Source organism: Astyanax mexicanus, chromosome 24 (genome assembly GCF_023375975.1).
Source record: "Astyanax mexicanus isolate ESR-SI-001 chromosome 24, AstMex3_surface, whole genome shotgun sequence".
Lineage (NCBI taxonomy): Eukaryota > Metazoa > Chordata > Actinopteri > Characiformes > Acestrorhamphidae > Astyanax > Astyanax mexicanus.
The window spans coordinates 25,556,040-25,581,268 of NC_064431.1; the positions used below are offsets into that span (position 1 = coordinate 25,556,040).

The 25,229-nt window shown below is 37.3% G+C and overlaps 1 protein-coding gene across 2 annotated transcripts in view; it reads right to left on the reverse strand.

Moving 5' to 3' along the window:
• Positions 1-328: 328 nt before the first annotated feature.
• The window catches only part of sfmbt1 (Scm like with four mbt domains 1), a 34,066-nt gene continuing 9,165 nt past the window's right edge, over positions 329-25,229 (reverse strand). Inside the window, exons 2-21 of one of the 2 annotated variants that reach the window (XM_022682787.2) lie at positions 23,862-23,907; positions 22,614-22,708; positions 20,881-21,124; positions 15,928-16,022; positions 15,416-15,668; positions 13,908-14,005; positions 12,231-12,332; positions 9,507-9,663; positions 8,926-9,008; positions 8,080-8,206; positions 6,894-7,007; positions 6,535-6,577; positions 6,375-6,439; positions 5,734-5,873; positions 5,515-5,624; positions 4,445-4,620; positions 4,047-4,225; positions 3,125-3,349; positions 2,818-2,946; positions 329-2,136 (exon numbers count right to left, since the gene is read on the reverse strand). In XM_022682787.2, coding sequence (XP_022538508.2) covers positions 1,996-2,136; positions 2,818-2,946; positions 3,125-3,349; positions 4,047-4,225; positions 4,445-4,620; positions 5,515-5,624; positions 5,734-5,873; positions 6,375-6,439; positions 6,535-6,577; positions 6,894-7,007; positions 8,080-8,206; positions 8,926-9,008; positions 9,507-9,663; positions 12,231-12,332; positions 13,908-14,005; positions 15,416-15,668; positions 15,928-16,022; positions 20,881-21,124; positions 22,614-22,708; positions 23,862-23,886 — 2,601 coding nt within the window. In that variant the 5' untranslated portion in view covers positions 23,887-23,907 and the 3' untranslated portion in view covers positions 329-1,995. Of the gene's footprint in view, positions 2,137-2,817; positions 2,947-3,124; positions 3,350-4,046; positions 4,226-4,444; positions 4,621-5,514; positions 5,625-5,733; positions 5,874-6,374; positions 6,443-6,534; positions 6,578-6,893; positions 7,008-8,079; positions 8,207-8,925; positions 9,009-9,506; positions 9,664-12,230; positions 12,333-13,907; positions 14,006-15,415; positions 15,669-15,927; positions 16,023-20,880; positions 21,125-22,613; positions 22,709-23,861; positions 23,908-25,229 lie in introns of both variants that reach the window. The other variant, XM_022682786.2, reaches the window with a different exon arrangement.

The following is a 25,229-nucleotide window of genomic DNA, read 5'->3' on the forward strand; positions in this document are numbered from 1 at the left end:
AGTAGTTTAGTTTGGTTTGATGGCTTGTCATCATCCATCTTCCTCCTGATTATTATATTCCAGAGATTTAAATTTGGTAAAATAAAAGAAACTCATTTTAATTTTTTTCCAGGGCTGTATTAGTTTCAGAAGTTAGTACAATTGTACACAGTTGGATTATGCTATAAATTGTTGGTATTTTGAAAATCATTCATAAATTCTATGTAAAATGATTTGGAGCGTTTCCAAAGGTCCACCACCTCACAACATTTAATTATTAATATGGTTTTCATGAATAAAAAAAAATAATAGCAGTCAAGATCACTAGAAACCACAAATCAGCTCATGCTGGATTTAACTGTGATTTTATTTACACTCCTGAAAGAGACAAGGCATTAGATCTGGTTTAGTTTATTTCATTTAAATACCACATCACAAACATATACATTTAAAGGTCAAATTAACAATAATTCCAACATTCTTTGACCAAACTCTCAAAATATGGGAGGAAAAAGGAAAGAAACAAAAATATAACATGGCCAGAAGACATAGAATATGCCAACAAAAACACCTTTCACATTTCAGCACAAATGCTTATTTCTGAAAGAATGATGGAAATGGATGCGCAATTAAAGTATGGATTTTTTTTCTCTTGAAAGCAATCAAAATTCAGTTTATTTAAGGGGTCCACTTATGATGAATCTTAGACAAACATATTTTACTGTACTGTATATAAATTTGAGCAGTTCCTGGAATCTGGACCATCAGAATGGACTACAATAACCTGGAACCTTCATGTGCTTGAATCCTAACCACAACAACAATCACAATTCAATTCTGTTATGTTATTATCCATTATATTACATTAGATTTATTTTTATTTTTTTCAGCAACACGTCTCTGTTTGATCGTTTGAGCGTCAAACAGCAGGGACAGTGTAATTAGCATCTATACAAAATCCCACAGCAATACCAAACACCAGGCAGAAGATGCCTGAAAAATAATGTTCTCGTTTACTTACAGTGTAATCCTCAAACTCTGTAGAAAACCAAACAGAAACAGGGACAGTTTCGTCCCTCTAAAAGGAATATCTGCTATTTACAGTATGTACACACAAACTCCACTATGTACACTTTTGCATACCACTTACAGTACATGGGCAATTGGTCTTTGTGCTTAAGATTCTTGCATTGTCGTCCGCTCTACACTCTTTAAAAACAATTAAAGGTGCTATAAAAGATTTTTTTGAGCGATACCACAGAACAGGGGTGGGGAAAATCTAGTCCTGGGGGTCCGGATTCAACTCAAGCACACCTGGTTTTACTTACCTGTTAATTTCCAGGTTCAGACCACCAGCTCAAACATGTAGATTGTATTGAGATTGATTTTTCATAGTCTGAACAGACAGAAACCACATAAAAAAAGGATTTTTGGCAAACTGGATCCAAACTACATTTGGATTCGGTTTGAAATGGATTTGTATCATTTGCATCAATGCAAAATACATTTAATTTCCAGACTATCAAAAATATATGCCAATGCCAAAAATATGCCAATTTAAATTATTTTTTTTTTAATGGAAACAAAAATGGTTATCTAAATGGTATCACTCAAATAACCTTTTGTAGCACCTTCATTTTAAAAAGTGTACGATTATTAAAGGTTTCAAGAAATGAGAAGCTTGGCTGAGTTTTATGAAAAACAGATGAGACTATGACTTTCTATGGCTGAGTTTAAAACCCAACATTAAACCAGAAGATCTTCCAACGAAGAACCTCCATGAATTTGATCTACACTGTACAACAAGTTTCAGTCTGATCTGAGAGCATTAAACACACACACACACAAACTCTCTCTCTCACACACACACACACACACACATACACACAATTCCCCATCAGTAGCATATTGCCATCACACACACACACTAACCAAGCTGAAAGGAATAGCAAAAGGAAAGCTCTGATGCCCCCCTCCCCCCACTCTCCTCTCCTTCCTTCAGGAGTAAGATCACCCTCAGCTGGCAAACTGCTGGTAAAATGCCAGTTTGACCCTTTCGATATGGTGGCACAGTTTAATGGCGGGACCCAGTTTTAGGTCCATACACTCCTGCACTGTGGGCAGATTCAGCAGCAGCAGGGCCTGACCATCGATCTCCTGAAGAGAAATAAACACAGAAAGAGGAGATTATATAGAGGATAAAGCAAGGCTAGAACATCTTTAAATAATTAAAATGTCGAATTATTTTAAATAAAACATTTGTTGAAAAAATTAAAATAGTAAAAAGTGTTTCTTAAAAAAATAGATAGAAGTTTTTTTCTAAATAAATTACATTTAAAAGATTTTTGGAAATGAAAATAACAAAAATGTTTTTTTTTATGAATGCTTTCTTTAAAATTAAGAGAACAAAACCTTTTGTTAACTTAAAATAAGAATATCAGTAAAAATTTAAACAGTAAAATGTTTTTTAAATTAAAATAAAAAAAGGAAATCTTTGCAATAAAGAAATATTTTTGTATTACGATGATTATTTTAAAAACATTTTAATTAAATTAGCAAAAAATGCTTTCTGTTAAATTAAACAAAAACTTTTTTTTGTTTTTTATAAAAATTAAAAGTCATACTTTAAATAAAAGTAAGAAGTTAGTAACAACTATTTAAAATAAATTAATAAAAGTTTTCTTTCAATTAAAATAAAAATGCTTTCTTTTTGGACACAAACAGTAATCCCTTGAATAATGTGAGGGAAACCTGTGAACCCATGTATATATTGCTTAAAAAAGTTGTGTGTGTGTGCGTATATATATATGTGTGTGTGTGTGTGTTTTAAAAAATCACCTGGTCCATGAAGATGCGAGCCAGTGGAGCACAGTCAGTGGTCCTGATGAAACGCACCACATCCGTGACGCTCCATTCTAACGGACTGCTGTCTAAACACAGCTTCTGAGGAGCCTCGCTATACGGACTCTGTATGATAAAATTACACAGCATATCAGACTCTAAACTGCTACTCCCACACTTGCATACAAGTATATATTTTACTTTATATATATTGTTTATTGCTAAAGATTAACTTTTGACTTTCTAAGAGTCAGGATAAATAGCAGCTGTTGCTCCAGCTGTATGTGTGGTGTGGTGTGATTACCTTGGGCGAGGGGGGTCTGTTCTCGTCGTCTGAGTACGATGGAGAGCGAGCTTTGCGGCGGCGGCGGGAGGGTCGAGGAGTCTCGGGGGGAGAAGGGGAGGGGGTCGGAGGCTGTGACTTCTTTTCTGAGTATTCGGAGTCGTCCATCAACTCGTCCTGCAGCTCAGAGCCGGTGTCCTCGCTCAGGGAGTCATCTTCATCCAGGTCTTCCTCATCACCACTTCCCTGCAGAATGAATAACAAATATATTAACATCAGTGATGTTCTGTCAGAAACTGGTTTGGTTTTACTATGAGTGAATGAGCTGCTGAGGTCAGAGTTTCCCCCTCTGAAGTCTCCATTGCTCCACCAGCCGGATCCTCTTTTAGAGGCTGTACATGTGGTGTAAGTACACAAAGACGCATGACGTGACCAGAAGAATCCCGTGAAAAGTAACCAGTCACCCCAGTTTTTAGAATGAATATATCAGGCTTAGCAGGGATGGTCGTTCCAGCACACTGGTACCATTAAACACAATATTATGTCCCTTTTCCACTCAGAAATGCTTTTGCTTTCAGTTTTGAAAAAAATAATACAGATTGCCACTTTAATGTCTACTAAACCCACACTGCGATATGACTGGAGCGAGTGTACTGTATTAATCTCACAAACTGCCAAAGCTTTTGTAAAATCACACAGAAAATTGATGCATGGTTTTGCGCCATTGATCCACAGTTTAGAAAATGTTCTTGTATGTGAAAACAAAACCAGTGATAATAAGCTCCTTCCCCAAATGAGATTAAACCAAACTATCAGCCCACTACATCTACACAGCATTTTGTTCCTTGTATTTTCACAAGAAGCGCTGTATTAATTAATGAAACAGTCTTGCATATTCAGCACACCGTTTTCATCATAGTGAACAGAGTGCCTGAGGAGTTACCTGAGGAGACCCTGCAGGTGTGTTGTCCATTGAGGCAGAGGAGCGTCTCTTTTTGTGGACAAAGAGCTGCTTCCTCCTCTTCCTCCTCCTGCCTCTCTTCTTCACACCCCCCTCCAGGTTAGAGTGGCCTCCCGGGGGACGACCCACACGGCGACTCTTCTTCTTCCCATAGTAATAAGCTAAAGAGGAGAAGAAGTAGAGGAAGTCAGGAGACATACTGTACTGTACTGCACTGAATTGAACTGGTACACAAGTGATAAGAGTGCTTTATATCTCAAAAGGTAAAATGTGCAGTCATGTGACACCCAACACTGTAATATAGGAATAACAGATATGAGTAATATTAGTAAAAATAGGTAATATCTTGCAGTGGAAAGCAGAACTGGAAGTGCACTCACTGTATTTGGTTTTGGTGAGGACTGAGCAGTTCTCTGAGCAGCGCTCCAGGACCATGCGTGGTCCGAACAGGTTGGGGCAGCACTCCAACTTAATGCAGGTCTTCCTGCAGAACTCGGCCACGCGGTCCGCAGTCCGAACAATCTCTACTGTCGCCCTGTAGCTCTTTCCTTTATACCTACGTTTAATCAGCGAAAAACATAATAAACAGTGTCAGATAATGAACGAATGAACCATTCAGAATATACTGTCGCTATCCAATGAATAAAAAGTATCTACAATACAGCAACTTTACACGAGAGAGAAAAAAACATTCTAAACTTTCAATGGAAGCCAATGTAAAAAGAGTTTATTTCAGGTCATTTTGACATATTTCTATTGGTCCGTTCATGAAGAAATTTTGGTACAGTGTAAGCGACAGTTTGTGTGTTCAAATTATGTAGTAAACTAAAAATCGACAAAAATGAAAATACTTGTTTTTCATTGGACAGCGACGATTTATACATTTTTGACATACCATCAAAGATTTTCAGATAGAGTCTCTTTAAGAAATTGAGAACACGTTCACAACTGGTCCCTTCTGACTTGCTTTAACAGAAGTACAGATTACAGATGTCTATGTATACCTTGATTAAAATGTGTGAAAGACTACAGCAGCAGTAAAAAAAAAAAATAGTGTGTGGGATTTGGGGCTACTTGCGCTCCTCTGTCTGAGAGAAAAGAATGACATCACCACTAAACAGCTCCACTAAGATATATGCAAATAAACACAACATCAGTATCAGTGGCGGCAAAATGTTTATTTATTGTATGATGAGTCGATAACATGACTGAAATCTGACTGCTGTGTGTTTTTTTTGGTCCATGTGTCTTGCCTTGCTATAACATAAAAAAAAAGATCACCTCTTAAAATTCAAGATGCATTAAAAATGGTCTGATCATGCAAATCAAAAAAAGTTTTTTTCGCTTAATCCAGATATAATCCTAATACTTAAGACACATGAAGTGACCAGGTGTAAGGTCCAACAAAATACTACAAATTAATCAAAAAATATCAAAGTCAGTTACTTACTTGGCTTTGAGCGTCTCTCCGTGGCCCTGCCACCGGCCCTCCTGGTCCAGCTGCAGCTCACGCAGCACACGGCTGGGCTTGTAGGCGGAGTTTATCAGCAAGGTCAGGACCTGATCAGGTAAACACAGAGGCGTTAAATATATCCTCATGTTTTTTTTCAGGAAGTAGCTATACTACAACTGTCTACTTGAGAACAGTAAAGGTGATTAAAGTGCTTACCTCTTTCAGAACTAGAACACAGTTCCCTGGACCCACACACTGCGGGAGCTCTGCAATGCGTCCCTTGTTGAGGTACGGCCCAGAGAAGCATCTGTGGTTGAAATAAATCTTGGGGCAACAGTATTTTCCATTGGCCTGACCTGAAAGTCCAGCACAAGACACTTTGGTTTAAAAAACACAAAGCTTTTGTCATAGCCTCATCCACACTGAATTAAAAAATACAATGTTTAACAGCTACTATTGCAAGGTTGGAAGTTTTCAAACTGTTTGTATTTTTTATCATATTTTATTGTTGTATCCCTAGACTTTCTAAAAGTGTACTATTTTGTCACAAAATTAAATTATTAAAATGTTATGTAGTCACTGCAAACAAAGACTACATTTTTTTATGCATTAGGTAATAGTGAATATGAATAAAGTTTTAGCCCTTTTACAGTAAAGCTGTTACCACAAATGAATATATTTACTGTATGGGCGGAGCATTAATACATCAGTTACACCATCACACCACTCACATATTAAGTGGTTTTGTGTGTTTGTGTTTGTGTGTACTGTTTGCGCTTTCAAACAAAGAAGTGTGTGTGTGTTTGTGTGACAGCATGCGAGTGGGTGGATTTGGCTGGTGAAGTATAAGCACTCACTCATCTCTGTTTGGCTGCCGAGGGGCTGTTTGAGGGCATCGGGGGAGGAGTCTTTAGACAGGGCTCTGCTGTGGGGGTAGAATAAATAGGGATTAGTACATAATTAAGAAACTTAAGACATTAATTTGCATTATTTTATCTATTGCTCTTTTTTACTCACTGTCTTTCTGGTTGAACTACAGCAATTTTCTTCTGCTTTTCAACTGCACACAGAGGAACACAAAAACAGGCAATCAATAAAGCAGAACTGCTAAACACTGATAGAACTGACTGAGCATGCAATGTGCTCTGTGACAGGAAGCTGACCAGACCTGATAACTTTACTCAGCATGCACACAGCCGTCTACTATCCACAGAAATCTATAGAGGTTACCAAGCAGCCAGTGTAAGTGGGGAGGAGATAGACACAGCTCTATAGATCCAGCTCTATATCTAAATTGGTGGCGTGTGGTAAGGGTGTGTGTGTGTGGTTGTGTGTGGGTGTGTTTGTGTGTTATTCTAAGAGCAGGAAACACTGACCTTTGGGCTTGCAGGGGTACTGGAGAGGGTAACCGTTAGTCTCACACCAGCTAACTGGGAAGATGTCCATAGAGTCCATATGAACTATGATCTCTGGGACAGGTTGCTTCACTCCTGGAGATAACAGAACAGAGTTTTGTCATTATTATGAAAATACCATAAAATATCATGATATTATTTTAGGGCCATATCACTTATTCATACTTGTGACATTATATTTAAAAAAATAATAAAAAAAAAATCTGTAGCTAATTAAAAAAAGTGTTTTTTTTTCTTTTCTTTTTTTTTTTTCACTAATAGGCGGACCGCGGTCCGGGTTCGGACCCAGATATTGTCCAATGCGGACCCAAACCGAAGAAGGATTTAATTTTGGCAGTGTTCATTTAAAGAAGTGTAACTTTTCTTGTTCACACTGCAGCGACGCAGCATCGCTCCCAATCGTTTTCTCCGCCTTTCTCTCGTCGCTTTGGGGCTTGTCTCCTGAGAGAGCAAGCAGTTTATCTGCCACCAGCAAGAATGTGTTGAGTATCTGTCATTTTGACACATCTGCAAATAATGTTTTTGTAAAAAAAAATAAAATAAATAAATAAACAATTTAGAACTGCCCCTAAATTTAAATGAGAAGAAAATCTATCTGGGTTTTTTTTGTTGTAGTCCACAATATAAAACCCTAATTAGATTGGAGTAGTTTTACATGGTGAAGTAGAGAAATGTATTTTTACTTCAGGGTGTCTGAAAAATGTATGACCGTTTCTTACAGGATCAGAAATTTCAGTAATAATGACTGTGATGGGAGTGGCTACTCGATTTATGCCCTGCTGTCACCTCAAAAAAATTAAGAATAATAATAATAATAAAAACCAAATCTACTAAAGGTCACTATGTATTTCAATAGCAAGTCACTCCGCATATGCTGATTACTTTGGTGAAATTTTATAAGATAAACACATAGCATATTTTAGCATATTGCTTCAGGTTAAGGTATTGATGAGAGCATCTTTTTATACAACATACATGTTTTTTATATTTGTGTTTTTTTGTTCTTATCTCAAACACACATAATGTATATGTGTTTTAGTGTTTATAAGAAAAAAAATAGTTTTTTGTTGGTGAAGATAATATAGGGTTAACATTATAGGGTGGGAAAGTTGCATGCATGTTGTTTTTAACTAAAAACAAGTCACACCTTCCAATCGAATCCAGATATGCTGGCCTTTGACCTTGGTAACTGTTGCTACGTGAATGTTTTCTGGACAAAGAGGGTTCACAGCCTCCAGCATCATGGACTCCTTAAAGCACTGATCAGAGGGGTCCTGCAATAAAGAAGGAGAAAATAAGAGACTCGTACAATGCCTACCTCAAGCCAATTACACTGACATGCCAAAAGTTATGGGACAGAAGAATGTAACTTGATTATGAAGAGTTACCTCAGGGGAAGACTTGAGTATTAAGTCACAAAAAACATAACTCTATAAAATCCACAGAGACTCGGTTCTGATACATCAGCTCACAGACGCAGCCTTGTGCTGATCGACATCACCCTAGGAGTGATGAGGGGAAAAAACCATCTATCCACAAAGAGATAGCAAGTTCAAATGTGCTCTCTCGGGGCTCCGGCAGCCGATGGCAAGCTACATGACCGGGATTCTTAATTTACCCAACAGCCAAAACAAGGGAAGATAGAACGAACAGGAAAATCTAAATGTTTGTGGACAGTGCTTCTAACAAACGCATTCAGTTACTTTAAATTGCACCTATTTATTATTGAATACAGGGAGAACACAAGCTGTAGAGAAGTACTGCCAATAGAATAGGACTCCCTTAAGCTTTTAAACATAACTAATATAATTGCAAGTATTATAAATGAAAATGATTATTATGCTTAAATTACAATTACATTAGTTTTTTTTTTAATAAATTAAAAATTAATTCTAACAAACAAATGATGGATCACTGAATATCTAACAGTGAGCTACAAGCCATTTCACAGCTGAAGAGTTCTGACTGTGTGAAGTGATGAAATGACACTCACAGGGGGGAAACAGTGCTGCGGAGCTGCTTCTGCCTCACACTGTTTCAAATAGTCAGCCCAGTCAAAGTCCTGTCCTTGATACCCTACACACACACACACACACACACACACACACACAATTACAATGTTATTTTACAGGCAGTGACAGCTGTGCTGAAAATGACAACTATTAACAGCTTCCCCATCATTCACTTCTCAGTTTATGAATATATCGCCTGTGGTTAAGCCCACAGGGCTACTCAACAATTTCAAGCTTTAAAACAATAAAATATCTGAATCTGAATATAATCCCCCCCCTACACACTCACACACACGACAAATGATAGGCTTTAAGGACAAAGCATGAAACGAACATGAAGCTGTATAATGTGCCTGTGGTAGGTTGTGTAAACAGTATATTTAAATCAAGGATTACCCCAGCTGCAATTATTGATTTAAACTAGTCCAGACCAATGTAATTGGTGTAATGTGTAATTATCTACCTAGCTAGAAATAATATATTATCTAGCATAGAATAAACTGGAATATACGTCTAACTTTTTTTTTTTAACTGACTAAAAGTAAACTGTATCTAATTAGACCTGGTGGAGGGCTGAGTTTGACTCCATTCTTCAGGCTCCACTGGGTGGGGAAGATTCCCGGACTATCTTTGTGGCACAGAAACGCTCGACGACCCTCTCTCTTCTCTTCCTCCCTCAGATCATCCATCTGCACCAGGAACCACTGATCACCAAACACCTGCGTATTTAAACACACACACATGTAATTCTTCATTTTAAAGTAAAAACGAACTTAAAATGTTTGAGTCAAATTTAAATGAAAAATATGGCATCTATATGGCATCTACAGCAGTGCCAATACTGTATCTGCAGCTAAATATATATATATATATATATATATATATATATATATATATATATATATATATATATATATATTTGTTCTAGAATTAGAATGCTTTAAAACATGTTCTCAACAAAGACAGAAGACCAAAACTATAGATATAACTCTCCAAACCATCACTGATTGGTGGAAACTTCACACTAGACCTCAAGCAGCTTGGACTGTGTGTCTCTCCACTCTTCCTCCAGATTCTGCTCCCTTGATTTCCAAACAAAATGTAAAATTAACTGATGATCAGTGATGGTTTGGAGAGTCATGTCTGTCATCTGCTGGTGTTGATCCACTGTGTTTTATTATCAAGTACAAAGTCAGTGCAGTTTTGTTTTCCCACAAAACCTTACAGCACTTCATGCTTCCCTCTGCTGACAACTTTTATGGAGATCAGGATTTCATTTTCCAGCAGGACTTGGCACACTGCCCACACTGCCAAAAGTACCAATTGGTCTTATATAATATTCTCTTTTTTGGGGTTTTCATTGGCTGTAAGACATAATCTTTCACAGTTTCACATTTTGAACTGAATTACTGAAATAAAGTAACTTTTCAATGATATTCTAATTTTTCGAGATGCACTAGTAGATATGATTTATCCACACACAGACACCCAAGCATCTGTAGTCATGTATCTACACACTATGCTGACGATACAGGAATAATACGTTGTGCAGACATACGCTGTGCTGAATGTGGTAGAGTTAAAGCACAGGTCTAGGATCAGTTTTCCCTGTAAATAAACTAATAACCACTCATTAGAAGCTGGATGCTTCCTGCACAACTTGAATGCAGCTTTTGTGTGTTAAAATAATGGCAGCGTTTCCCATTCATGCTTAAGTAAACTGCTCTGTGTGCTATAGATTATTTATCTAGAACCGTGCATTCAACTGCTGAAAACACACACACACACACACACACAAACAAACATACATATCAGTGCAAAAGGAAACTTCTAACAACACCATGAAAAGAAGGAAGTGAATCTTTGAAGCTCAGAGATCTATTTCCTGTAAATTAGAAAGTGGGCCATGAATAATTCACGAGGAGCATATGAGAACCACAAATGAAGACGTGCAAAGATTGAGCATGAATGATTATTCACAATTCGGGTACAATGACACAGCAAAGTCAATGTCGAATCTTACTAGAGCTATGTGTAAATGAGCTTATGAGAGTTTTGTTAGTAAATATGCATCCGTCTGCTGTGTAACAGCCTGGAAGCTTTTTCCAAAGGCTGTTCCAAAGTCAGTTTCTGATCTGAAGCTGGAAGGAAAGAGGGCAACATTTCTGGCTAAAATACGAGTGTGGGGTCCTGGTTGTGGGTTAAAAAGTGTATTATCTTTATTAGTACAAACTGGAACCACTGAAAACATGACTTGCATCCACTGGTGCTCTACAATTAGGTGGACAATACAGCCCAAAACAAGTATCACAATATTTTAGGGTATATTGTTTTGCGATAACAATATTCTTTAAAAAAATATGACAAAACATTTAATTTTTTAAAGTTACTGGTACTGTAATTTGAGGAACATTCTCCTGGAACAATAAAACATATTAAAGTTTAATTTGGTATAAAAGTTTTATACTTTTTTTTTTTTTACAAAAAATCTATAAACATTTGTCTATTTTGCAAACTGTAACTTCCCAAGCCCCTGATTTTGTTGACAAAAATCCACCGCAAAACTAAAATGCAGAATATTTAGGGCATGCATTAGAACAGCTCACAAACAATTAAAAAGTGAATAAATATCAATAAATAGCTAAACAAATTGCATTTAAGAATATTGCTATTATCTCGATATAGACTTTTTTTAGCGTCTCAAAATGGTTTGTGATAGTAGTGATTGTATTATGTACAATACAATATGGCACACCCCTATTAGGGATGCACCAAATAGCGCACTATCAATAAACGTCTATTTTATGGTCTATTTTGATAAATAAGGTGCTGGGCGGCAAGTTCTGAAAGCTAAGCTAAGTAAACAAAACTGATATTCTTAAAGAAAACAAAAAAAATCTTTTTAAAGTCAAATGACTGCTGATCTACACAGATTTCTCTCCTGAAAACTGTTTATTTGGGTGAGTAAAGAGCTTCTGTTTATTTACAGTCAGCTCAGATTCCCAAATTTCCACTAAGGCTGGGTGCAGCAGCATTAGCAGCTAACCGCTAGCGTTAGCAGTGTTTAGCGGTTAATGCCACCCGACAGCCTTACACTGAGGAACCCTGAGTTTTCCGGTAAGCCAGGGTGATATTAGGTAGCGCTTAGTCCCACGTAGCTTGTTTTAACACGGTAAATACGCACCATTATAGTGCGAAAAATACGGTAATAAAAAATGGCAAAATGAGTAAACACAAACAAACAGAACAAGAAAAAGATCACAATCTGCAAATGTAGTTATAATACCTTAGCAACAGTAGCAGGACTGATGGTGAAAGGTGCAGCAGGATCTGCTGCCTCCAGCTTCATTCCCTCGGTGAAGCAGTGTGTAGTGATGGCGGGTCGATCCTGATCACAAACAAAAACACATCTATCAGCATGGCTGTGTAACCTGCTATTGAAAAAAAAAAGCTATCAAAATTATGATTTAATGCATGGTTGTCTGAGTCTGGGCCAAAACATCTGCACCCTTTTTATTCATATGGGGAAAAACTACAATAATGTGTTGTACATAGTTATAGATGCAACAGGGGACAATCACACTCTTTACACTCTTGAGTGTATTGTGGTGTGAGGAGGCGGGGGAGCTGTGGATCCACCCCACGCCAGAACGCACGGCCCTGTCTGTCCCAGCTGAACGCCATTAGGACTGTTTAAGCCACCAGCTGGGGAAGGCATAAAAACCCAGCCTCAGCGCTCACTCAAGTAGGACTTCACCGGTGAGCTGAGGGCTGAGGCCGCACGGACCTTTAAATATGACTAAAAAAGTTCTCTACAGACTCCAGAGCCCCACTGGGCCGAGTTAGGTTATTTTAAGTTCCTTTTGGGTGGGGTGGAGGGTGTTAAAACCAAATAAAGGTATGTTTTGAGTTCATTTAGTGTATCTCTGCGTGCTTCCTCCTTCCGGGTCACAGTGGTCACGCCCCTAACCCCAGGGGCCTATTACAATATAATATATATATTATTAAGTACCAGAATTGAAACAGCCTCTCGAACTGAGAATATTAAAATAGAGTAATATAAATCAGATAACAATATCTAAAATAAGGGTGGCAATCAAAGGGCATCTCATGATGAGATATTATCTTTATCGTGGGCAACGTGTATATTATCATGATACGTTTTGGATGATGTGGAGTAACGAAGCAGAACATTGGTTTTAGGAAGTTTTGACACCAAATACTGATAATATATCGCAGACAAAAAATGTTACACAGTATTGTGCAAATGTTTTAGGCACCTGTGGGAATTTCAGTAAAGAAAAAGCTTCTTATCTGTGTAATAAGTGTTTATTAGCTCAGTAAAACACTATTACAGCATTACAATAAATACAAAACACAATTTTACAAAAAGCAGAGCTTTTACAGCCCTGTTTTCCTTAAAAACTCTCCTCCTAATCTGAGTTTAATAGAGTTATTTCTAGTTCTTATCATATTAATCAACACCTGGTTTGGTAAATTGGTAGATTTTGGTAAGTCAAGTGAGCTGCTGATGGAACTGAACATAATATACACATGCTGGCTGAGGAGCATCCAGAAGAAATCTGGAATCTCTACACTTTGTTCTTCAGCTTGGTTCACAGGATATAACACTTATTAATATTTAGTTAAAATGAGATTCCTTTTTAAGTTTCACTGTATATATGTTTATTTGTATCTGTTTAAATCATATGTGGTGCTTTTTCAGGTAAAAACACTCATATTGCTTTATATATATATATATATATATATATATATATATATATATATATATATATATATATATATATATATATATATATAGAGAGAGAGAGAGAGAGAGAGAGAGAGAGATAAATGGATTAGTGGAATTTGCTTTGGTGCCTTAAACTTTTGAACAGTACTGTATATCACAGGATCTAAATTTTGCAATGAGCAAAAATAAGCAAAAATGAACTTTCTTCACCTTATAGAATTCTTCACTGATGCTGGAGTCCTGTGTCTGGGTGGAAATGGTCTGTCTCACTCCCTCCCATTCTTCCTCAGTACGCAACGGGAGCAGAGCTGTGCACACACACACACACACACACACACACACACACACACACACACAGATATACAAAATCACCCAAAGTTAGCTTACACAGGCAGCATCTGTGTTGACCCAAACAAATGCACAGCAATGTTTAACTACTACTAGCTAGTGGACTATGATCCGTGCTCAACTAATCTTAATTCCCCATCCCCCTGCCTGTCCCACTGATCCGCTAAACTGGTCCTGTCTGCTTAACTAGGACTGAAAAAAGCGGCCAAAATAAAACAAAATAACAACGAAATAAAAAAGCTCTACTGGAGCTTTATAGCATGGTCATAAATTGAGGCTAATTTGATTCTTTTGATCTGTGTGCTGGAGCTCCGTGCTGCGGTCATCATGGCCCTGCTCGATCGGCCTTGAATGCTTTTATATAATGAATCGAATCAGCTTCGCTGTATGCATTTGCACATCTGTGTCATTTAGCAATGGGTGCAACTTAAAGGAGCTAAGTGCATTTATTACAATGGGTGTCCACAAACATTCGGACATAGTCCTACTATGAATATTAGAATAGTGTTTGCTTTGTTTGTGTAACCAGAGCTTTCAAACCAGACAGTTTTTGGTCCATAAGCCTGCAGTTCGCTGATTCGATTCATCTTACAAAATTCCATTGTAATGATTTATACCCAGACTAGGAGCACCATGGCCAGAACTGCAGGCTTATGGACCAAAAACTGTCTGGTTTGAAAGCTCTGGTTACACAAACAAAGCAAACACTATTCTAATATTCATAGTAGGACTATGTCCGAATGTTTGTGGACACCCATTGTAATAAATGCACTTAGCTCCTTTAAGTTGCACCCATTGCTAACTGACACAGATGTGCAAATGCATACATAGTCCCAGTTGGGGAGTACTACCAATAGAATAGGACCTTCTTGACAATAAACCTACTGGCCAGACTATATATATATACATATATATATATATATATATATATATATATGGGAATAAATAATACATGAGCTGGTGTCCCAATATTTTTGTCCTTATAATGTATTTCTGGGCTTCAGCACCACGTTAAAAAACTACTGAACCATGTTCTTTGTAATAACGGATGGATGGTGCTCAATATCTGTACTTCTGGGACACCCTTCTTGACATCCTGACCTCACTAATAATGTCCCTTTTGCTGAATACAATCAAATCCTCACAGCAATGCTATTCAAGTTTAAAAATACAGTAGAATGCCTTCTCTGGAAAGTTCTAAGGCAATTACTCAAACAAAAGCAGGATAAACTAATTTTAATACCCCAGATTCATAAAGAAACAAATTAAAGTAGCAGGTGGCCCAATACTTTTGACTTTTTATCCATTTAGTGCATTTATAGGTATAAGACATTAAAGAAGTAACGAAGGCTCAGACAAACAAAGCTCACCTGATGGAGGTCTGAAAGTGAGGCCATGTTCTTTGGCCCAGCCAGGTAAGTGGAGCAGGGGGTTCAAGTAAAAGACCCAGGTGATGGATTGGGCATCAGGAAGCCCCTCAGTGCCGCTGTAGCGAAGACGAAGCCGCCCCCCAACGTTATCCTCGATCACTGCACACCAAGCCGCTGCTGCATCCTGGTTATCCACCAGCTCCACACTGAGGCCTGTACTGAGCAGGTCTACAGGGTTACAGCCACGCTGGGCCTACGCTCATAAAACAGGAAAAACACACAAACACACACACACACACACACAATATGTTTATTTTACAGAAATGTAGACAATAAATACATTTATTTTTGCACCGCATATAGCCATCTGCCATTGACGTATAATTTTTCTATTTTTACTAAAACATAGTAGCAATAAAACAAGAAAGCACTTCCATCCTATCTTTTTTAACAGTTCACTTTAACAGTATCTTCTTCAAATTGAGACATGAAGGACATGAAGCGTATCTCACCCCCTCCAGCAGACTGGCGGGTGCGCTGCAGGACTCGGACAGGGACAGAGCTTTCTCCAGCAGGGCCTCCCAGTCCTGATGCTTCTCCCGAACACCTGAACACACAGCCAAAGATTAAAGATTAAAATGTCATTCTGTCTAAACACAAAATTACAGTGACAAACAAGACTACAGTTATCCCTTCTCTAGATTTAATTCAATACCACGATATTGTTTCTAAATTGAAGAGATTTTGTGATTTTAATTTGCATTTTAATTCCACTAACGAAGTTGTAAGACTAGATTTATGCCATTTGTTCTATGGTGCTATTCATTCTCATATACACAGTCACCAGACAGACAGAGTTTTAACAACAGCTGGAATATCGTTTTTTTTTCCGAACTATAAGGCGCACTTAAAATCCCTCAATTTTTCCCAAAATTGTCAAAGCACCTTATAATCTGGTGCGTCTTATGTATGAATTTTAATAGTCATGTTGTAAGGAGCAGTAAAGCCACTCGGCTGAAGTAGAGCGATACACAGGAGTTTCAGTTTAGTTCTCCAGAACCGAGACTGGCTAGCGCTAGCGGTTGGCTGCTAATGCTAATGCTGCTGCATCCAGCCTTAGTGGAAATCTGGAAATGTAAGATTACTGTAAATAAACAGAAGCGCTTTACTCACCCAAATAAACAGTTTTTAAAGAGAGAAATCTGTGTAGATTAGCGTCCAGCGCTCATTTGACTTGAAGTTGATTTTTTTTTTTTAAGAATTACAGTTCTGTTTACTTAGCTTAGCTCTACAGCTGAATTAGAAGGAAAACATGGAGACACCCCTGTTCCTTACTGGTGACACATAATGCGCCTTACAATCCAGTGCGCCTTATAGTGCGAAAAATACGGTACATGCATTTCCATAGAATTAATTCTGCAATCTGTTCCCCTATCCTGCCTATTTGTTTTGTACTCTTCAATTGACTTATCGTGGCTTTATTGAACTTTCAAAGCTCTTAGTGCCTCGTTTCTAAGGTCAGGGCCCTCAGAATTCTACCAGTCAAGAGTGAAGATACTTTAATAGTACTAACAATGTAAAAATAGTGATTTCTCTGAATGGGCAGTTTATGCCCCCATCACTAGCATTGTAAACCTGTTGGGGGTATTGGCTAAAAGCACTGTATTTGGGAATGCTGAGGGAGAACAGAGGTGGGCTATTCAACATAATTTGTATTTATTATCATGTTTCACTACAACCAAAGTCCATTTTTACACCAGATTTCTTCTTTAAGGCAAAAGGAAAATTAATAACTTTGTAAATGCAAGCCAAACCCAACTAAAGACAAAGCTCAAAATCAAATGAAATACTTTTTTTTATAACTACATTAATTATGATATAATTAGATTTAGTACGAGAGAGACGCAGTAATATCTCTATTCCTCTAAAGGCTAAAGCACACTAGCAGGAAATGCGGGCAGTTAATATCGACTGATCTTTAAACTGATCTTTCATTAAATCTTTAAACTGCTGCAGTTTTCCTCTCCGGTCTGCTCCATTAGCGCTGCCTGGTCCAAAGCACTAATGGTGCAAATTCATCTACGCTATCTCTGCCTTCACTACATATTGAAGCAGCTATCCGTGCAAAGAAGTTTCATTTTCTTTTCTACAAAGGAAATCTCCACACAGAAGCGCTAACATCTGAAATGCTAACACAGAGGGAAACACAGCAGCTTCCAGTTAGCAACATGCTAACCGCTCACTGTCTGTAAATGCTGACGTTTAGGGTCTGGAAATGAAATTGAGTAGTTGTGAGTGTAATATTCAGCAGAAAACAGAACACACACACAGCCCACGACACAGCCCGCCCCCCCTCCCCCACTTCCTTAATGCGGCCAACAAATCAAGTGTGAACAACCACTTACAGGATTTAGCACAATGCTGCTAGCAATGATAGCAGCTGAGAGCTACACGACCCACAACACCACAAAGCTACAGGGCAGAGACGCACAGGATCAACTGGAGCAGCAGGAATCAAGTTAGCTTAGCATAGTTTTAGCACAAGTGAGCCCTTTAAATCTCCAGTTAATTATCCAAAATAATAATTATTCAAGAAAAAAAATCCAAACAAGCAGTGTGAATATTTTATTATTAAGTACATTGCTAATTATTCTATCAATGTTTAGTGCAATGGTGTTCCCTACCTCTAACAGGATAATCACTCGTTTTTTTTTTTATATATATAAAAAAGAAATGTTTCACTACTTTAATACTTTTGAAAACCCAACATATTAAACATAAGAGCTTTACATAACATTAAAACATAACATTAAATTTTGTTTTAGTTTTGGTTTATTGCAGGGGGTTAAATGCTGACTACACTTATTAAGGCAAGCCGAAGAAGTTTTATACTGGAAAAAAAAAAAAAAAAATTTACTATTTTTCCTAGATCTTCAAACTTTTAAACGGGTCAAATTGACCCGTAACATAACAGGAGGGTTAAATCAGAATAAACATTTTTTCAGAACCATAGACTGTATATAGCTGGACAGAGCATCGTCTTTCAAAAGTGAAGCCACCACAGGTCGGGCGCCCCCTGCTGTTCGGTTTCAGAAAGCTGTGTAACTCCACCCATTCCCATAGGTTTTAATGGCAAAACAGACAACTTTCAATCACGTTTTTTTTCCCAATATACTGTAATTCTACCTCCATTATTTAAATGCAACAGCTAGTGTACCCTCTGCTTATATTGTCAAATTTTTATATCCCCACAGAATTCGTTTTTTAAAACTTTATTTAACTCTATTCAAAAAGGTGTGGTTGTTGTAAAAGGGCTGGGTTACACCTAGCCAAGGTGGGACCAATGACTGTATGGGCGGGAACATAGACTGTGTATAGCTCTGTGGAGGCAGCCCTCAGGGGCGGGGTTATTTAAATGAGTAGGCTGTCTCTCCACAGTTTTTCTCCCTCCTCTGGTCTCTACTGCGCAGACTCATGTTTCAGGATCGCCAACACGGAGGAAGATTTTGGCTTCATTTTCATTGAATGAATGGGAACGCCGACACAGCGTCCATCTTTTTAATAGGTTTCTGGTCAGAACATTTCCAAGAATCTTTAAAGAAGAAATCCAGTGTGAAGTAGACTTGAGTTGCAGTGAAACATGATAATGAATACAAACTTTTGTCAAATAGCCCACCTCCGTTCACGCCCAGCATTCTGAAATACAGTACTTTTAGCCGATGCTCCCAACAGGCTTACAATGCAAGTGATAGGGGCATAGAGTTGCCTATGCAAAGAAATCCCTATTTTTATACCATTAACAGGCTCAAAGTATCTTCACACTTCATTGGTAGAATTCTGAGGCCTCCGACATTTAAACTGAGGCACTGAGAGCTTTGAAAAAAGCACAGATAGTTTATTAAAACACTGTTTATACACACAGTACCTTGAAGTAGCTCATGTACTGTTGCTAAGAGACATGTCTCTAAGGTTTTGTTCACACTACAGGTTAAAAAGGCGCAAAAATCTGATTTTTGTACCAAATCTGATGTTTAGTTAAAGCTTTTTACTTTTTAATCTTTCTAATCCTTCTTAACAGGTCACGCTCCTAAACTGATGCTCATGCATATAGAGCAGCGCTTCACGTGAAGTTTTGGTTTCATCTTCTCCAGCATCACAGGAGCTATCAAGAAGTAATCCAGGTTTAGTTTTTTGGACTGCTAAACAAATCCGCTAATGTATATAATGTGTAATAATACTCCATATGAACAAAACTTCAAACAAAATCAAACAAACCTGAAATTAATACAAATAACAGACGTCAACATTTAATGGTAAATAGCTGAGCTTAAAGCAGTGTAAATGTCTGGGTTATGAATTAAACCCAGTATTTTCCCTTTGTCTTTTTGTCCTTGTGGCGCTGCACCGTCAGGAGGTAATTAGCTGAGATAAACCAGGTGCTCTGGTGGGGGAAATGTGTGCAAAGTGTGCAAAGCTCTGACTATTTAGAAGAAGTGAATATGCATGCCCCTGAGTCAGGTTACAGCGAGGCATAGGAAAACACTGACCCGTGTTTAAAAGGTCAGCGGCGGAGGTAAAAGGAAAATCACAAAGTAGAACAACTGAATGAGTTCTGAATGAACAGTTCTGGGAACTTTCTAGAATGCTGAAATAAAGGCAAACACAGTCAGTCAGTCAGTCAAAGGTATAAATCCCTTTATATGAGCACTTGTTCAGATTTACATACCATATATGCTTATATTTCCCGCCATTTGAATTCATTTCTACATAGCATTGCCTTTTTTTACCTTGAATTTAAACTTACTGTTTTCATCACTGTATTTTGAGGACCAATAAAATACCAGTTAAATGTTTTGATGCACATTCTCATTAATATTTGTTCTTTATTTGTAATATTTACTACAGTGTAGATTCATATTAAAGACATAACCCATGTTCTACCCTAAGAAGCATAAAGGGGTGAGAAGGAATGTCAAAACTTTTGACTGGTACTGGTTAATTGAGTTTATTTTTGATAACTCAATTTAAATACCTGTATAATTTTGAAAAAATTAGCTACTGCATAGATATATATTGCTGCACTAAAAGGTAGTAATTCTCATTTGTGGAAGTTTGGTTTAATGTCACTTTGAAATAAAGTTGGAAAAAAAGTACGCAATTATTTTGTCATGTTTTTCAAAGAATAAATGAAAACATATTCAAATGTGGTATATCATGATATATATCATTATCGTGATATTAAAAATTCCATATTGTGATATGATTTTTTCCCATATCACCCAGCACTAGTGCCAAGCAGACTAAAACCCTCTGCATGACTGTGATGTAAATGGACGGTGCTAAAGTGAATATGGACTAGAGTGTAAATGGTACATTTTAACCATTTGTACACTTTAACTGTGTTTACTAAGCCAATGGAAAATGAATTTTCGATAAATAATAAAGTATCCTTTCTCCTGTCTCACCTTCCGGTGGTTTCATTGGTCGACCCTGTTGTTTACTCCATCCAATAGGGTGCAGGTCAGCTGTCGTGATGTCGCACCAGAAATCCGCCCGCCGGTCATCCTGGTATCCCTCATAGCGAAGCAGCAGCAGCTGCCCACATGTGGTGATGATGGTGGAGACCCAGTAGGCCTCGTCTCCCTCGCTCCGCACCAGCACCTCCAGCTTCATACCGGGAGCCAGACCGGTCTGCAGCCCCTGATCCATCTGCCAGCAAAACAAGAGAACAGGCAGCGTTAGAACCAGCTTTTACCTTTACATTTTAGATTAAAACAGACATTTTAATTGATCTGGGAGATTAATTCATTATTTATATATACAGCTCTGGAGCAAATGATGGGTTCCTTTGATTTTATCAAATTGAAAACCTCTGGAATATAATCAAGAGGAAGATGGATGATCCACAAGCCATCAAACCAAACTGAACTGCTTGAATTTTTGCACCAGGAGTGAGTAGCATAAAGTTATCCAAAAGCAGTGTGCAAGACTGGTGGAGGAGAACATGCCAAGATGCATGAAAACTGTGATTAAAAACCAGGGTTATTCCACCAAATATTGATTCTGAACTCTTAAAACTTTATGAATATGAACTTGTTTTCTTTGCATTATTTGAGGTCTAAAAGCTCTGCATCTTTTTTGTTATTTCAGCTAATTCTGCTGCACCCAGCCTTGGTGCTGGAGAAACTTCACTGAAAACTGACCCTTAGACAAAATATTGAAAATCTAAGCACACTGCAAATAAACAGAAGTGCTTTATAAATAAAACAAAATAAACAGAAGTGCTCCACTACTGATTACATCCAAGCCATTAGTGGCGCTATTACACTCCTGAATACATAAAACCTATATGGATGTATAAAAGACTTTTTAAATTTTAATTTAAAAGCCGTTTGACCAGTGGTAGGATGGTCCCCCCTCAAATGTGAGTCTTGGTCCTCCCAAGGTTTCTTCCTCCTCCTGCAGCTCTGAGGGAGTTTTTCCTTGCCTCCGCGCTCACTGGGGGTTCTGTATTCTGTATTTTCTATGTTTAATGTTTTGCCTGATTCTTTGTCCTGTGATCATGTTTCTGTAAAGCTGCTTTGTGCCAACACCTGTTGTAAAAAGCGCTATACAAATAAATTTGATTTGATTTGATTTGACTTTACTCACCCAAATAAGCACTCGTTTGACTTTAAAAGGAAATATTTTTCTTTAGAATTACAGTTTTGCTTACTTAAGCACTTCGACGTAGGCATCCTTACTAGTGTCGCTTAATGTGCCTTATAATCTGGTGCATCTTATACTCCAAAAAATACGGTACAGTAGTTGTAGTAGTAGTAGTTGTATTCTTATTAATGTTTAAATTTTTCAGATAGATTTTTGCTGATTTCTAAGGGGTCAGTGAGCTAATAAAATCTCATTGGTCGCTTGCAGAACAGCATTTGCATGATCATGTAACTACATGCTAATTCACAATGGAAATGAATCCAACGCTCAGCCGCACAGCTGACCTAAAAATAGCCGACGTTACGGCAATTAGTGCAACTGTTTTAAAATGACAGCACAGAGGTGTGTGCGTGCGCGTCTGCCTAATTACAGAGTCCGAGCGCACCCCTCAGATCACGCTAGCGTCAGCGCGTCTCTGCAGCTTCAGCAGGAGCTGAGCAGAGGAGCATTAATCACAGGAGCAGCAGGAACATCTGTGCGCTTCACTCACGTGTTTGAAGGCATGGTGGGGTACGGACAGCGCGCCCGTCTCCTCCAGATAATCATCCCAGTTAAACTCAGACATGTCCTGACCAGAGTCCGCATCTGAAAACACACAGCGGTCACAACACTTAACCAAAACACACACCAACACAAGAGCCTGTAACCACTAAGATAACATTTTCTGAACATTACAGTTAAGATTTTTAGAATGTTCAATTGGTCATATTTTCTGGATGCTCTTTGAATATTTTTATTTTAAGTGTTTAAATATTCTGGTGATGTTGCTGCAACGTTTTCTACTCTAACTCTAATACTCCAATACTCTACTCTAACTCTAATACTCCAATACTCCAATACTCTACTCTAACTCTAATACTCCAATACTCTACTCTAACTCTAATACTCCAATACTTTACTCTAACTCTAACACTCCAATAACCTTTTATAACTTCAATATTCCAATACTCCTTTCTAACTCTAATACTTTTTTCAAATTTTAATACTCCAGTACTCTACTCTAATTCTACTACTCCAATAATATTTTATAACTCCAATTTCCCAATACTCCTTTCTAACTCTAATACTCCAACACTCTTTTCTAACTCTAATACTCCAACACTCTATTCTAACCCTAATACTTCAATATTCTAATTCTAACTCTACTACTCCAATACTCTACTCTAACCCTAATACTCCAATACTCTACTCTAACTCTATAATACTCTACTCTAACTCTAATACTCCAATACTTTTCTCTAACTCTAATACTCCAATACTCTACTCTAATACTCCAATACTTTACTCTAACTCTCTAATACTCTACTCTAACTCTCTAATACTCTACTCTAACTCTAATACTCCAATACTTTTCTCTAACTCTAATACCCCAATACTTTACTCTAACTCTCCAATACTTTACTATAAATCTCCAATACTTTACTATAACTCTAATACTCCAACACTTTTCTCTAACTCTAATACCCCAATACTCTACTCTAACTCTAATACTCTAACTCTAATACTCTACTCTAACTTTAATACTCCAACACTCTAATTCTAACTGTAATGCTCTACAATTATATAACAATATATATAATAATAATGTAACAAAAAAATCCACCACAATAATTAAGAGATGAATATTTAGTGGTGCATATAAACTGCAAACATAAAAACATATTTAATAAATACCCCAAGCTACCCCAAGTGTCTAATATTTAAAAACAGTGTCTTGATGTACATTTATTGTGCTTACCGGACTCCAGTGCTTCTACACTCATTCTGGAACTGGATCTCACGGCCTGCAAAATAGAAATAGGGCAAGATGAGTGAATGAATGAAGGAAAGAGAATGAGAAAGAGAGAACAAGAAAGAGTAAAAGAGAGAGAATTAGAGAGAAAATGAAAGAGTAAAAGAAAAAGAGATAAAGATAAAATAGGTGAAAGCAGTAATGCCACATTTACCATGAAGTGTGTGTGATTGTGTGAGAGTGTGTGCGCGAGACTGTGTGAGAGAGTATGTGAGTGTGTGGGAGGGGAAATCTAGAGTGTGTGTGTGTGTGTGTGTGTGGTTTTTGAGACATGCTGTCACTTCCACAGAGGCTCTACTGTTATGCCGATACTTACTCTGATTATAAAACAATATACTCAGTTTATATCCATGTTGTAATAAATGGGGAAACTGATTAATTACAGGTCTTAAAACTATGATAATACTCTCAGTAAAGCACAATTCAACAATGCCTTCCGTGTCTGTTCACCTACTTCCCCAGACACAACATACTATAAAAACTGAAATACTATGTTGAAAGTAAAAAAATAACTTGTAGATTGTACGCCACTTTAGAACTCTTAAAATACTAACTTTTATCATACATAAACAAAGACAACATTGATATAAAAAAACACTCTAAAAATTACTTTATGACTTTATAGGAAGATTTCAAATATCAGAACTCGATTTCACTTTTTTTCCTGTTTTAAAGCCGTACCCTGTTAGAATAAAATTTCACTGCAATCTTTTTTTCTGCAATATATAAAAAGAATATAAAAAATGCACAGAATTTTACAGATTTTACCAGATAATTTTAAATAGAGTCTCTGAAAGTTGCAACAGATTAACTTTATTTTTGTTGCCCAGATCATAAATATATACAGCTCTGGAAAAAACTTAAGAGAACACTTCAGTTTCTGAATCAGTTTCTCTGATTTTGCTATTTATAGGTTTATGTTTGAGTAAAATTAACATTTTTGTTTTATTCTATAAACTATGGACAACATTTCTCCCAAATTTCCCCTAAAAAATTGTCATTTAGAGCATTTATTTACAGAAAATGAGAAATAACTGAAATAAAAAAAAAGATGCAGAGCTTTTTTCAGACTTCAAATAATGCCAGGAAAACAAGTTCATATTCATTAAGTTTTAAGAGTTCAGAAATCAATATATTTGGTGGAATAACTCTGGTTTTTAATCTCATCTGGTTTTCATGCATCTTCTCCTCCACCAGTCTTGCACACTGCTTTTGGATAACTTCAAGCCACTCAATCCTGGTGCAAAAATTCAAGCAGTTCAGCTTGGTTGGATGGCTTGTGATAATCCAGCTTTCTCTTTATTAAATTAGAGA